We start from the raw sequence: 13,923 nt of genomic DNA on the forward strand, positions 1-13,923 counted from the left end.
GATTTGGCTGTGAATGAATTTTGATCCTACCTGTATGCACATATCCAGCAGCATTCCCATGTTTCCGATTAGCGACTGTTCGTGCCTTCGCAGATAGTTAAGCAACGAACCGTGCTTCATGTACTCGGTGATGATGTAGATCGGTCGATGCTTTGAACAGACGCCATAGAGCTGGACAAGATTTGGATGTTGGAGTTTCCTTTGGAAGGATATTTTTTATAAGCAAACATATTTGCGATTCGCCTAGATTCTAAACACTCACGTCATAACTTTCGCTTCCTCGATGAAATCATCCTCGGACATAGTGCCAACCTTCATCATTTTGACTGCTGTGTCGATCGATCCGCGCCATTTGGCTCTTCGGACAACCCCAAACTGACCGGAACCGAGCTCCTCCAAGATCATCAGCTCCGAGGGGTGAATTTCCCATTTGTCTGAGGTGAAATGAAATAAATAATGAATTAACACCAAAATCTTTTTTATTTATAAAAATGGATTTATGTCTGTCTGTCTGATTCTTATGGACTCGGAAACTACTGAACCGATCGACAAATGAGGCATAAATTTCTCCATAACTCAAGAACTTATAAAAAAAATGGAGCCAAATTTGGCATGTGAAGGTTTTAAGGGACAAGAATCCTTTCTATGATTAATAGACACCCTCTCTAAGAGGGGGGCTGCCATACAAATGAAGCATAAATCTCTGCATAACTCCAAAACCAATTCAATCAAATGGAATTAAACTTAGCATATAGAGGTTTTAGGGATCGATAAACGTCTCCATGGTGGTTTGACACTCCTCCCCATGGTGGTAGCCTCCCCTCCTCTCTAAGGGGAGGCTACCATACAAATGAAAAATAAATTTCTGCTTAACTCGAGAACCAATCAAGCAAATCGAGTCAAATTTGGCATGTGGAGGTTTTATTGTTTGTTTGTTTATTCATATTTGTAGAGTAAGGGTCCACTCATATAAAAATTCTACAATCGGATTCAACGTTGTTCATGACACATCATTATAACCGTTACAAACTCAATTCAAACTAAATTTAAATACATTGAAAATAATAATGAGAACTACACAATACATGCAAACCCCATCCACTATACTGTCGCTCATCCCATTCAACACGATTCCCTCATTTCAGCCAATTTATATATTCTCGACGGAATCTTGCTGCTGAATGAATAGCTTTAATATCCGCTGGAAGTTGATTCCATAAATTAATCGCACGCACGAAAAAAGTATTGCTGCAATGAGAGGAGTTATGAGGCATAAGAACAAAATGACGAACTCTGGAATTTCTGAAAGGCTGCAAATTGTCACTAAGATAGTGAGGACCGAAATGAATTATCTTAAATAAAGTGACATAACATCGTAATTTGAAGAAACTATGGAATGAACATCCTAACAGCTGCCGCTGTAAATGTGTTACTCTAGAAAATCTAGATAATCTGAAGACCCATCGAACACCCTGGTTTAATGATACCCTCAGTCTGTCAAACGCAGCGGCTGAGGCGTTCAAAATCAATTCTGATCCATAGGAAAAATGAGGTAATAGAAGAGATTTGAATAGCAAAAGCTTGGTGGACACAGGAAGCATTTCTGCTGTAAGTAGAAGATGCCGTAAGCCTGCATAGATCTTACCACATTGTGCATTTATTTGAAAGTTCCACTCGAGGTTAGATTGGAAAATAACACCAAGATTTGCAGCTTTTTGCACATATTCTATTTTTTCGTTATTGATTGTCAACTCTTGTACGAATCTGTCGTCTGGAAATGAACATGGCTTCAGTTTTCGTTGAATTTATTGAAAGCATATTACTCAGAGACCATCGTGAAACATTATTGAGATCATAGTTAATACGACGTCTTATATTTTCTAAATCACCATCGTTTGAGCAAATGTACAGTTGCACATCGTTAATAAATAATGAAAAAAAAAGAGGGCCCAACACTGATCCTTGAGGAACACCTGACAGGATATTAAGTAGATTAGATAGGCTTCCGTCAATTTCCACAACTTGAGTACTTTGCGACTAAAATTGAATCGATACGATAGTTTTTGCAATAACTTGACGTGTGAGACTCTATCAAATGCTTTGGAGAAATCTATCTTCTTCTTTCTTTGTTTTTAAGAGGCTTTAAACTTTGCAGTTCATTCGCCTCTATAGAGAGAAATCTATCAAAAGCAAAAATGCCACACCTTTTCTATCGATAAATTGGTGTAAATCATCATGAACCTTGAGAAGTGCTGAAGTAGTACTGTGCCCCGATCTGAAACCAGACTGATAAGGACTGAGAAGATTATACTGCTGAATTTAAACTTGAACTTGAACTTTCAAAATTTTCTCAAAGACTTTGGACAACGAACATCAAATACTGATTGGACGGAGGTTGTTCAAACCAGTACCAGCAGGTTTTTTGCGTATCGGAATTATTTTCGCCGCTTTCCATGCTCGGGGAAATTTTGCAGTTGAAATGAATAAATTGAAGACATATGGTAATGGGGTGATTACGAATGGCAAAATGAGTTTCATGAACCTTAATTAAATGCCATCCATTCCTAGAGTATTTGATGAAAACGAATACATAGCATTCGAAACATCCAGCTCATTACCTTGAGTAAAAGAAAAACCGTTGGAATTAGAAGGAGACACTGAAGGAAGCATAGTATGTCGAGTGAAGTTATCGCCAAAATAAGTATTTATTTCATCGCCAGAATTACAGAATTTCGCACTATGAGGCGTGCCCGCTTAGACGTTTAAGTTTTGTCCACAGTTCTTTAGTCGAATTCGCCGATTCCAAATTTGATGTCATATAGTTAGACTTCGCTTCATTGACTAATTGTGTCACTTTGTTACGAAGTCTCTTGAACTGAATATGATCAGATGATCTTTTACTGTGCGTCCATTGGCGATATGCAATATCTCTAACGACAATTGCATTTAAAATATCGTTATTGAACCAAGGCGCATTTGAATTAGTGCAAAAGGTTCGCAGTCGAACAAAGCTTTCGTAAATTCCAACTATGTAGCTGTTCAATAAATCTAGAGCCAAATCTGAGTCAGTGAAACTATAAAGTAAGGACCAGTCTAAGTTGTCTGCAGCATTCTGTAATGCGGGCAAATTTATTCGATTGTAGTCTCTGAACGTTTTGGGGCGATCTTTCTTGCATCGTGTCAAATTAAGCGATGAGAAAATAATATCATGATGTGAAAATGCTGGTGCTGTCACTTGGTTAAAATTTACAACAAAATTAATATCATTCGTTATCAGTAAGTCAATTAAGGAGGTTCCACCAGGGTAAAAGTGAGTAGGTTCTCGAAACTCGAAAACTAATCATGCAAATGGAATCAAATTTGGCATGTGAAGGTTTTAGTGGGCACGAAACGTTTCTATGGTGAATAGACACTCATCCCCCTCTCTAAGAGGGGGGCTGCCATACAAATGAAACACAAACTTCTGTATAACTCGAGAACTAATCAAGCAAATGGAGCAAAATTTGAAATGTGAGGGATTTTGGATACGAGAAATGTTTCTATGATGCTATGCTATGACATCCATCTCTCCTTTGAGATGGAGAGGGAGTCAAGTAAAAATAATACACATATTTCAACCAAACATATTCCATCCAAACATGACAAATTTTCGAAAAACTTTGAAGGAAAATGGGAAAATAGGGAAAATTCAAATTCAATTTCAAAAATTTTAAAGGATAGATTAGAAGATCAATCAATGAACAGTTCTGCGATTGGACCCATGAACGTGCGCTTAGTAAGAAAATGTGAATGTGATAACGAAAAATAAATTTTGGGCGGGACGGGAAGTTTGCCGGGTCAGCCTATATAATATAAACTTCCACCTACCGTGTGACAGACCGGCGGTTGGCGGCACAGGCCGATCGCAAGGCGAAGTCTTTAGTCTGCATGCTAGGCCACCGGAGTTGTGCCGATGGTAGTTGATTAGATCCGGTATCGTTTCACAGCAGTGCTTCTCGGAGAGATAAAACTCAAGGCGAGCGTTCTGTTTGATGTGATAGTGCTTCACATGGGATTGGGGTCTGCGGGAGAAAAAATCAGAAAACCATTAATCGCAATCCAAATCGCCGAAGAGGCCATCCCGCATTCCAAACTTACACTTTGGTATGTAGCGATAGTGTGTAAAGGCCCTTGGTGGATGACTTCCTCACCACGAAGCAGCCTTCTTTGTCGTTTTGTTTGAGCAGTGATTCGGCCCGCTGCCGGGACATGTCCCCCACGTACCAATCGTACTTCTGCAGACCCAGCAGTTCCTTCTCTTTGACATAGTTGCTGGGTATGTAGCCGATGGTGCCGTGCTGATCTTTGACCTTCCACCAGTGTTCCTGCGAGTCATCGATCACCTCATACTCGGCATTCTGCGCGAAGACGGAAGAGGTAATTAATTTGATCAAGATACGCCGATTAGATCACACAACAAACCTTTTCCAGCGACAAATCACCGCTCTCGATCGCCTTAAAGGGGTACAATGCTACCACAATCTTGACCCGTGGCGAGACATCCTGTTGTGGTGAGCGCCGCAGCATAGGAAAGAAGCAAATGACAAATTCATTAATTAAACGAACACTTGACGGGACCGCGCGCTTGGCGAAACAAAACACACGAAACAGCGACCGTTTCCGGTGTCAGTTTTTTCCCTGCAACCTCTTCTTCTGATGGGTCAAGCGGGTCCGTAACCGAAAGTGACAATTAAGCTAAGCTATCTTGGGTATAGAGCAAAAATTTGCAAGGAGAAACCATTCGCGAAAATGTGCACATATGCATCAATGGGAGCGTGTTTCCGTCATGGGAAGATGCTCTCCAACGCGGTGGGAGAAGGTCGAATTTGCGTCAAATTTAAATGTAAATTAAATTAACCCGCTGACAGGAGTCTCGGACAGTTTTTGATGGTCTCATCCGGACGACTGAAAAAATGTGAGTTCTCGCTTCGTGTGAATTGCATTCGTTGACGCCAATGGAGGGAATTTATTCTGGAACTATTTCATTAGGTTGACCATACCTTGGCCTTAGAATTTGGTGTTCCGGGTGCTACTGTTGGGCCACCAGGCATATTTAGCTCGCCTCCGTTCGTATGATGACCCGCACCGTTGATGGACGCCGTTTTGAAGGAGTTGTGGGTAGGTGACTGTAGAAGAACAAGAAAAGGATTATACACATTACAACGTAAAATAAAGAAGTTAAATATATAACAAACATGTATGATACTACATAGATCAGAACTAATTAGGTATTGTTTTCGTTTAATTACATGGTTTGTCCTAAAATAAAACGATGTCAATGAAAAAACGATAGAGGATAGACCGAAGAACAAACTAGCTTCGAATTGGCTCAAAGCATCTATATTTATTCTTTATTCGAAAATGTTAGAGCTTTTTTATCATTTGAAGCGATAATTCAATCTCTTGCCAGCAAATGAAGAAATTTCAATGAATTTCACATGAACAATTAAAACACATTAAAAAGTTAAAATGTTAGCAAATTTTTCCTAAAATTTTTAAGTGCAGTTCAATATTTTTCATGCGAACTTTATTCAAAATTCTTTCATTTTATGACAATAGATTAAAAAAGCTTTAAGCTGCCATGTAAAACATGCGCAAGTAAGCAAACTCTACAAGTAGAACACAGATTGTTCACTTCAGTGAAAAAAACCTCTAGTCCAATGAATGTTACACAAAATTTTCATGCGAGCCTTCTAACGGCTATTTCAATAGGGCTGCTACAAAAGTAGACCGATAGGGACAGCAAACGACGCCATACTTTTCCCGCTCTCTTGACATATCTCTTCAGTAAGGGTTTGCCATTTCATAATGGAAAGATATACGATTCAACAACGAGTCGAGATTATTTAAATTTACTACCGAGATTCGGAGTCAATGTCCTCAACTTTAAGATCGCTACGTCCAATTTATGGTCGTCCAATCGTCCTGCCAGATCAACAATTGAGCGTTTAGTGCAGGGATTCTCAAACTATCTTGGGTAAAATACCCCTTTTCAGAATGAAGTAATACCTTAGACCCCTATAGCCAAATTTCTTCAATCATACAAAATAATTAACAATTGAAATACTTTGCTGTTGATTAACTGTTTAGAAAGCCGGAAACTAGGCAAGGAATCGACTCAAACTTTAGAGAACATAAACCTCAAGTAAGAAAATAAACTATAGAAACAGTTGAAAAATGGTGGCAATAACACTGCTTGTTGTTGCCTTGTAAGCTGATTGTATTGTGCCTTCGGTTATACAAAGATTAAAACAATATCTGTAGTGCAGCAAAAAAAAAAATTTTTAAGGATTTTTCTTAATTTCTTAATTTTAATTTTCTTAATTTGTTTTATTAAAAAAATTGCATGAGCTTATCCAGTAGATCCTAAATAGAACGATTGCAGTGAAAAACTTATCAACATGTTGTATTTTGAATGAATTTAAACAGGAATTGCTGCTTATGTTTTCCACATAAAAATGACCCGCAAATAAATATCGTAAATTTTTAGAAGCTCTAAACAAATTTAAGTATTGCCTGGTGATTTCCTACCAATCTATCTAAATTCGGTTCAATATTGATGAGTTGAACCCTTAAATCTTCACGTTCGTTGATTTTCAAACGGTTTTTTTGTTGTTTTGTCATAATGTTTGCATTCAAGCTTTTTTCGACATGGTATGAAGATAGAAAATCGATAATATATTTTTCAATAATGTTCCATAATAATGTATTTAATGCGTTTCAACCAGAACTTCTAATAGTATTGGTTGAGCATCTGCTTGAGCTCCTCATCTGGGTAAAATATTGTGTAATACGTCTCGAAAAAAGAAAACAAAGGAAACCAAACGTTAATAACTTTTCGGCAACAAGTTTCCTGGGGTTGTTAAAAAAATAGAAAGATATTAAAACAAAACAGCACAAAAGTATGGTTACACTACGCGCGTAGGTTATTTTTCAATAACTTTATTTAGCTATGTAATCACTTTGTATTTTTTGGAATTAAATTAAATTAATAATTATCATTCGAGCTCCAATGAAGCTTAAAAAAGCGTTCTCAGAATATGCACAAAAAAACTATACAGTACTAAGCTTGCTTTCACATGGATGCAGACTTAGGATTGCGTCTTTCATTCCTGTACCGGTGTCAAAGTTAAAACCTTCAAAAACAGAAGGTTACGTCGGAGGTGCAAGTTTTGAGCGTTAATAACTCTTTGCCGGCTGAACGAAGTAGTATGATTCGAAAGAGACAAATGTCTACGAGTGATTTTTTTTCAGAACTTGGGACCTAAGTGCAAACAATATGCAGTAAAATATTAGGGGCATGTTTGGACTTGAATTTGATCATGACTGCCTTCTATTAAATCGAGTATATGTATCGAATATAGCACAAATCAAGGCATCCCTGAAGGACTGAAGGACACATTTTCTCGCAGGAACTTATTGTTTCGTTTGTTTGTTGTTGTTTTTTACTTGTAGATTTTCTAATCTTGTATAAATTTATGAACTTATGTCGATGAGCCTTGTTGAGTTTTTGGAAAGCACAACAATAATATTAAGTTGGGAAAAAAATCCACTATTTTCTCGGTAGATGCTAGATGTAGTCTTCGATATATCATAAAGAATCGATCAAACAATTTCAAGGTTATGCTCGTTGACATGTTGACATTTCACACCAAAAGAAATCTTTTGCTGTTTTGTAGGGTGTTAACAATCGAAGTCAAGAGAAAATTCGGTACATTCTACAGTTTTTATTTGATAAAAGTGAAAATGCAAGCCTCCCCACTAATATTGTAAATGGTGTTTATGGTGCCGATTCTGTAACAGCTAATTACGTGCAATTTTGATTTTTTCGATTACGTTCACGCATTTTTGATGTTAAAGATGCACCTTGCACATGCAGGCCTGGCGTCGAAATTGTTGATAAAATCACAGGAAAACCGAAGTTGACCGCCATGATATTAGTCATAGCATCGCCCAAAATCTAAATATCGACCATGAAACAGTTTTGAACCATTTGCGCAGAGCTGGATTCACGAAGATGCTCGGTTTTGGGTGCCCAATCAAACACAAAAAAAAAAGATAGATCGAATTGCCATCTGGAAGCCTTGGGCAAACGGAATGAAATGGACCCATTTCTTAAACGTAAAATGACTGAGGATTAAAAATGGGTCACATACAACAATATTGTGTGATAAAGATCGTGGTCAAAGCATGGTAAGACAGCTCGAACGGTGGCCAAACCAGGGCTAACGGTCAGGAAGGTTTTACTGTGTATTTGGTGGGACTTGAAGAGAATTATTTTTGAGTGTCTCTCTCATAGAAGGCTTGGGTCTTATTGGCGAAAAACTATAGTGATCGTTTTTCACAATCTCCTCTTGATCACAATTTCTTATCACTCAGGAAGTTTTGCAACACAATAAAAAGGTGGTATCCCTTGGTGCCAGGTTCGTTACCTTTACCTTTAAAATGGCAACAAAATATACAACAAAACGGTGCATATTTGACCCCAATCGAACAATCCTGAATATCTCAAATGAAGCTTTGAATTTTACGCGAAAATAATGGACTACTTTTTCCCCAACCTAATATATTCTAATAAAATATTAGTCATTCTTATAACAAGCTAATTCACGTGATGTAACTTAGACGGTATCTCGAAAGTTTCAAATGAGAACTTGTGTTAATTAATAGGGGTCGATTTTTAGACCTCATCGACCCCCAAAATTAGTTTTCGTTTGTCTCGACCCCTGGAAAACCAAGATCGACCCCAAGGGGGATATCGACCACTTTGAGAAACCCTGGTCTAGTGGTCTAGTTGAAATAACAGGCACAGTACAAAATGTTCCCGTGCCAGTGAGACAAAGCAGTGCCCGTAGTGTAAAGAATATTGCTGCCACTAGCGCATCAATTGAGGAAGACTCAAATCAGTCTCTCACACATCGTTTCTCAAGCGTTGGGCATCTCTGTGACGTCGTTGTGGCGAATTTGCGAAAAGATCTTGGCCTACATCCTTACAAGATCAATTTGACGCAAGAACTGAAGCCATCTGACCACGTCGTATGTTCGTGAATTGGGCTGAGCAACAACTTGAAAATGATCCGGTTTTTCATCGAAAAATCATCTTCAGCGATGAGGCTCATTTCTGGATGGATGGCTTCGTCAATAAGCAAAATATTAATTATTATTCAGGCAGCAATTCACACGTACCCCATGAGTCACCATTGCATCCCGGAAAAATTACGGTTTGGTGCGGTTTATGGTCCGGCGGCGTCATTGGGCCGTACTTCTTCCGTGACGATCAAGACCGGCACGTTACTGTGAATGGGAATCGCTACCGCTCAATGATAACTGAATATTTTAACAATCGATTTATTGAAAAACAAGTTTGGTGAACGTGTTATCTCACGAAAATGGCCCAGTCAATTGGCCGCCTCGGCCGTGCGATTTGATGCCGTTAGACTATTTCCAGTGGGGCTACGTCAAGTCTATGGTCTATGTCAACAAGCCAGCGACGATTGGTGAACTTCGTTATGCTTGAAAACCGTCGAATATTGGGTTCAGCGTCTGGACTTCTGCAAGCGTGCCCGTGGTGGCCATGCAAGAGAAATTGAGTTCCATACATAATGCCATCAAATGTACTTTAACATGAATAAAGAATTTCATTGGTATCCAAAACCGTTTTTGTTTTTTTTAAAACTTTTGTAGCGCTCTTATTGAAAACCCCGATATAACTCATATTATTTGTCGCTGCAACTAACAAGATCTACCACATAAAAAGCACAATGGAATTGTTTACGGATTACGGTCCCGAGCTCTTAAAACAGAAAATTGATGGAAGCAAAATAAGCCTTGAAAATCAATCAAAAAAGTGTTACGCTATATCGTATATTCAAAGCATATCTAGTAATTACATGTGTACTACCTGGGCTGAATGAAAACAATCGGTTTTTGGGCGAAGCTGTATCTATTCCTCAACATAGTTTCCTTCGAAGGTAAATCACTTGATATAGCGAGTTTCCAACATTCCGGTTTCTATAGTATGAAACGTCTAAGTCGCCTAAGTTCATCCACTGTCACAAAACGTCGAAAGAAGTCCCCTCGATTACGCTTCAACAATGCCAAACCGACTGTTCAATCATCAACGCGCCGTTGTTTTTGGTCGTTGGCAGCAAACGCGGCACCCATCGCGCGGATAACTTTTTCATGTTCAAAATGCCGTGCAAAATGTATCCCACTCGTTCTTTTGAAATACCTACGGCCTCAGCTAACTCGCGTAACTTCACTTTACGATCGTTCAAAACGAGTAGATGCACTCGTTTTGCGATTTCTGGATTCGAAGCCTCTTTTGGCCTTCAAAAACGATGTGCATCAGCGGTGCTTGTACGGTCATTAAAAGAAAGATGAGAGATGGTGGAAATGGCTAGGGACGATACGAACTTATGAAACTTAAAATCCCTTGAATTCAAGACTCTCTCTTTTCAAGTCTTGCTCTTGCCAGCAAGCGCTTAATATCAAATCGCAGTGGGGTTTTGATCGCAACTTCAAAACCACGGTAGAATTCGATGATACAAAGCGTTCCTTTTCATGCCGTCTTTCGTGTATCACATGTACACATTGTCCCTTTTCAGGGCCACCAAATATTAAGAATTATTTGTAAAAATCGATATATTTTAAAATAATATCCAAAGTAATAAAAGTGAGTTGATTTCTATAATTTTTCGTCTTATGTGAAATTTGGTGACATTTTCCTATCAATCATTCTGTTTTCGTGAATTCGAGCAATGTTTCTGGGTTAAACGTAGCGTCAAAGTGCAGCCCGGCTCAAAACGCGCGGCACTTTGACGCACATAAAGAAGGTATTTTTAGTTTTTTTTTCAATTCATGTGTTTAAGGTGAGACGAACCAGCCCAGGAGGCTAAAAGCCTCTCAAATAAAATTTAAAAAAAAAATTAAGGTGAAAATTCATTCGTTGTACTAAAGAGTTGATTCTTAAATTCTTAACATGTTTGTTTTTGTTTTTTTAGTCTAGTTTAATACTATTGATTTTTAAATGTATCAAAAGTTCTCCCGTAGTGGCACATATGATTTAGACTTTTCATTTCTCTTGAATTAACTTTCTAACCACATCAACTGGAAGAAAACATCAACAATTAAATCACTGAAATCACAAAAAACGGATATTTGAAGTAATCAGTCTTTAAAATTCAGAGGATCGGTTTAGAACCCTCCTCTATGGTTTACTCGAGTAAAGCAAATGAGAAATCATTTAAGGGACTCATTATTAACAATCAAAACTTTGTTCGCAACATAGATTAGAATCGATTTCCAAAATACTGAAGTGTTTTGTTTAAATCCTATGAAGCCTCTACTCTGTTAGTTGAAATTTGCCTTCAAACTTATAGCATCTCTCAAATTTGCTTGGTTGAGTTTTATTAACTCCAGGCACTCTGTCACGATTATGACATACATGCCAAACTCATACTGTTGGAACGATCGATGTTATCACAGCGAACGGTTATCAATGTTCTGTCTGATCATCGAAGGGTGTGCGTGGAAGTTCAGTGAACTGGCGGCGTTAGATGATATGCCCAATAACGACCACAAAGTCATCATCAGAGTAGATAAACGTCCAACTAGAAGGGATGAGTATAAACTTATTTGAAATTAAATTATCTTAAATGTCGGACTAAATTCACTTACCCCAACAAATCTGTAAAAAAATCGATCGTTTTAAAGCAACCGTTGTATTTGTAGACATTCGTCAACAAATGTAAGCCCCAACGAAACAAACATCGTCTGGTGGTTGACTCAACGGTGATAATTTTACTTTGCACTCTGCACAACGAAAGCAACGCCAATGAATTACAATTTTGAAAATTAATTTTAATCCAGTATAAACCGTAGATACAACAAATCAATGTGGAATGACGAAGCAAAAAGAGCTCCAGCCAAAATACTCAATTCTCGATTAGTAGTCTCCGTAGCCAAATGATTGCGCGCCCGTTTACTAAGAGAACGATTGTGGGCTCGTACAAAAAACAATCATCTAATCTTCTAATTGGCCTTTTCTAAAGTTTATAAACAAGGTGATTTTTTTATTTGAAACCCTAATAAAAAAAATCAATCAATTTGCGATGACGAAGGTACAGTGTCGATATTTACCCCTGTGTGAAGGAACTTACTCTATCAAGTCCGATGGTAGGTTCAAATTGCTGAAATTCCAATGAATATCATTACTAGATTTTATGTTGTAGATATGGTGGTCTTGGCCCTTATATAATCTATTTTCAAGTGGACTGACGACGCTTTCTGCAAACTCGACAAAACATAGGATAACAATTACTTCGAATTTTCCTATGTGTCTTCAAAATTTTCCAACTATTTTTTTGTAAGGTTAATACTCTTGTTTAGACGAAGACAACCCCAAGAAAGTGAAAACAACTATAATCGGACGATCCGTTCTCGAATGAAACGTGGACAAACATTTGAGCCATTTGATTTTAATATACAGAGGTGCTTTCGTTTTTCCAATCTTCACTTCCTTGTTTTGTTTATTAGGCGTAGTGCACAAATTACGTAACGCTAAAAATGCTGCATTCAACTACTCCTTGGTTGAAAGCAGAAATTCCTCTCGTTACATTTCACTACTTACAATAGGTGCTGGGATGTCCATATGTGACGAGCAAACCACTCGGTTGAATATCTTACTAATCCCGTTTCATCGATTTTGGGAGTTTGCGTCCTCAACCTATTCTTCTTTGACGGGATCGCTAGGTTGTTCCACACATAAGCTAACGATTCACCAGCATATTCAAAATGTTTCATTTTCAGTGCCGGGTCCCTTGTTTTCAGTATTTCGTCAACCACGACCATGAGGAAGTATTGAACCTACTAACTCCCGGGAAAAAGTAGCCATCCGACGTTCAACTCGGTTGAAATCACTGAGCTTTGAAGCATTCTTGGCAAATTATATTGCATCAAAATTCATTTTTATAACGAGGGTTCTCGTCTGGTTCTTCATCTACACTAATTATGAATTATGAACTGGGTTGATTATTCCTCGATGTCCAATAATCTAGAATTCAGGCATCTCGCACACCCTTTTAAAATCGAGCATATGAGAACAGTGCCTCCCTGAACGAACAACTGCAACGTACATTGGACCACTGTATTGAATTGCTTCAGCATTACTAAAGTGCCCTAGCCTTATTTTGCAACCTGTGATTACAAACGGAATGAGCCTATGTTTAGCGGCCATGACAAAATTTTTCACAAAATGGAAATTTTTATTCTAACTCATAAAATAGTTCTACAACAAGTTCAGTTTCAGGATCATTAATTGCAATAGAATTTAGTCGCACATTGAAAAATGAAGAAATTAGTTACTCAAATCTACATAAATATTTTGAGTAACACCTTACACAGATATTCGATTTTCAGTTATAAACTTAAATCTAATAACACACGTATAAAAGCAGCAATATATCAATCAGAATACAGAACACAGAATACATGACATAAAAAATAAATGTAATTTATAGTTCAAAATGATTATTTTTTCTAAAGTATTATCTCTCTTTCAGGACGTTTACGGACAATCCACATGTCGTCACATTTCATCAAACCAACTTCAAAATATTATTTTATGAATGAACATTATATGCTGAATTTTAATCCTTTGAAGAGAAAATCCTCAAACACACAGAATGAAACATACGTGAAAAACATTTTTGAATCACTTCGAAAAAGTTTACACGACGAATTCAAAATGATAAACTTGAGGACAGGCTTTTGACGTGGGACTACGTCTAACCGGAGTATATGGGGGGTAAAATGAAAACCTAAACATAGAACATGCAGGGAAAAATGAAAGATTCCGAATGCTTATAACTCGAACATTTCTTA

General features: G+C 37.8%; 1 protein-coding gene across 6 annotated transcripts in view; it reads right to left on the reverse strand.

Annotated features, from left to right (window-relative positions):
* Window positions 1-13,923, reverse strand: part of LOC129772788 (tyrosine-protein kinase Btk29A) — a 312,094-nt gene that overhangs the window by 14,586 nt on the left and 283,585 nt on the right. For all 6 annotated transcript variants that reach the window (XM_055776231.1, XM_055776230.1, XM_055776236.1 and 3 more), the window contains 6 exons: window positions 5,040-5,165; window positions 4,462-4,542; window positions 4,138-4,397; window positions 3,868-4,061; window positions 263-434; window positions 31-199 (listed from right to left, as the gene is read on the reverse strand). In XM_055776231.1, coding sequence (XP_055632206.1) covers window positions 31-199; window positions 263-434; window positions 3,868-4,061; window positions 4,138-4,397; window positions 4,462-4,542; window positions 5,040-5,165 — 1,002 coding nt within the window. The remainder of the gene's footprint in view (window positions 1-30; window positions 200-262; window positions 435-3,867; window positions 4,062-4,137; window positions 4,398-4,461; window positions 4,543-5,039; window positions 5,166-13,923) is intronic.

Source organism: Toxorhynchites rutilus, chromosome 3 (genome assembly GCF_029784135.1).
Source record: "Toxorhynchites rutilus septentrionalis strain SRP chromosome 3, ASM2978413v1, whole genome shotgun sequence".
Lineage (NCBI taxonomy): Eukaryota > Metazoa > Arthropoda > Insecta > Diptera > Culicidae > Toxorhynchites > Toxorhynchites rutilus.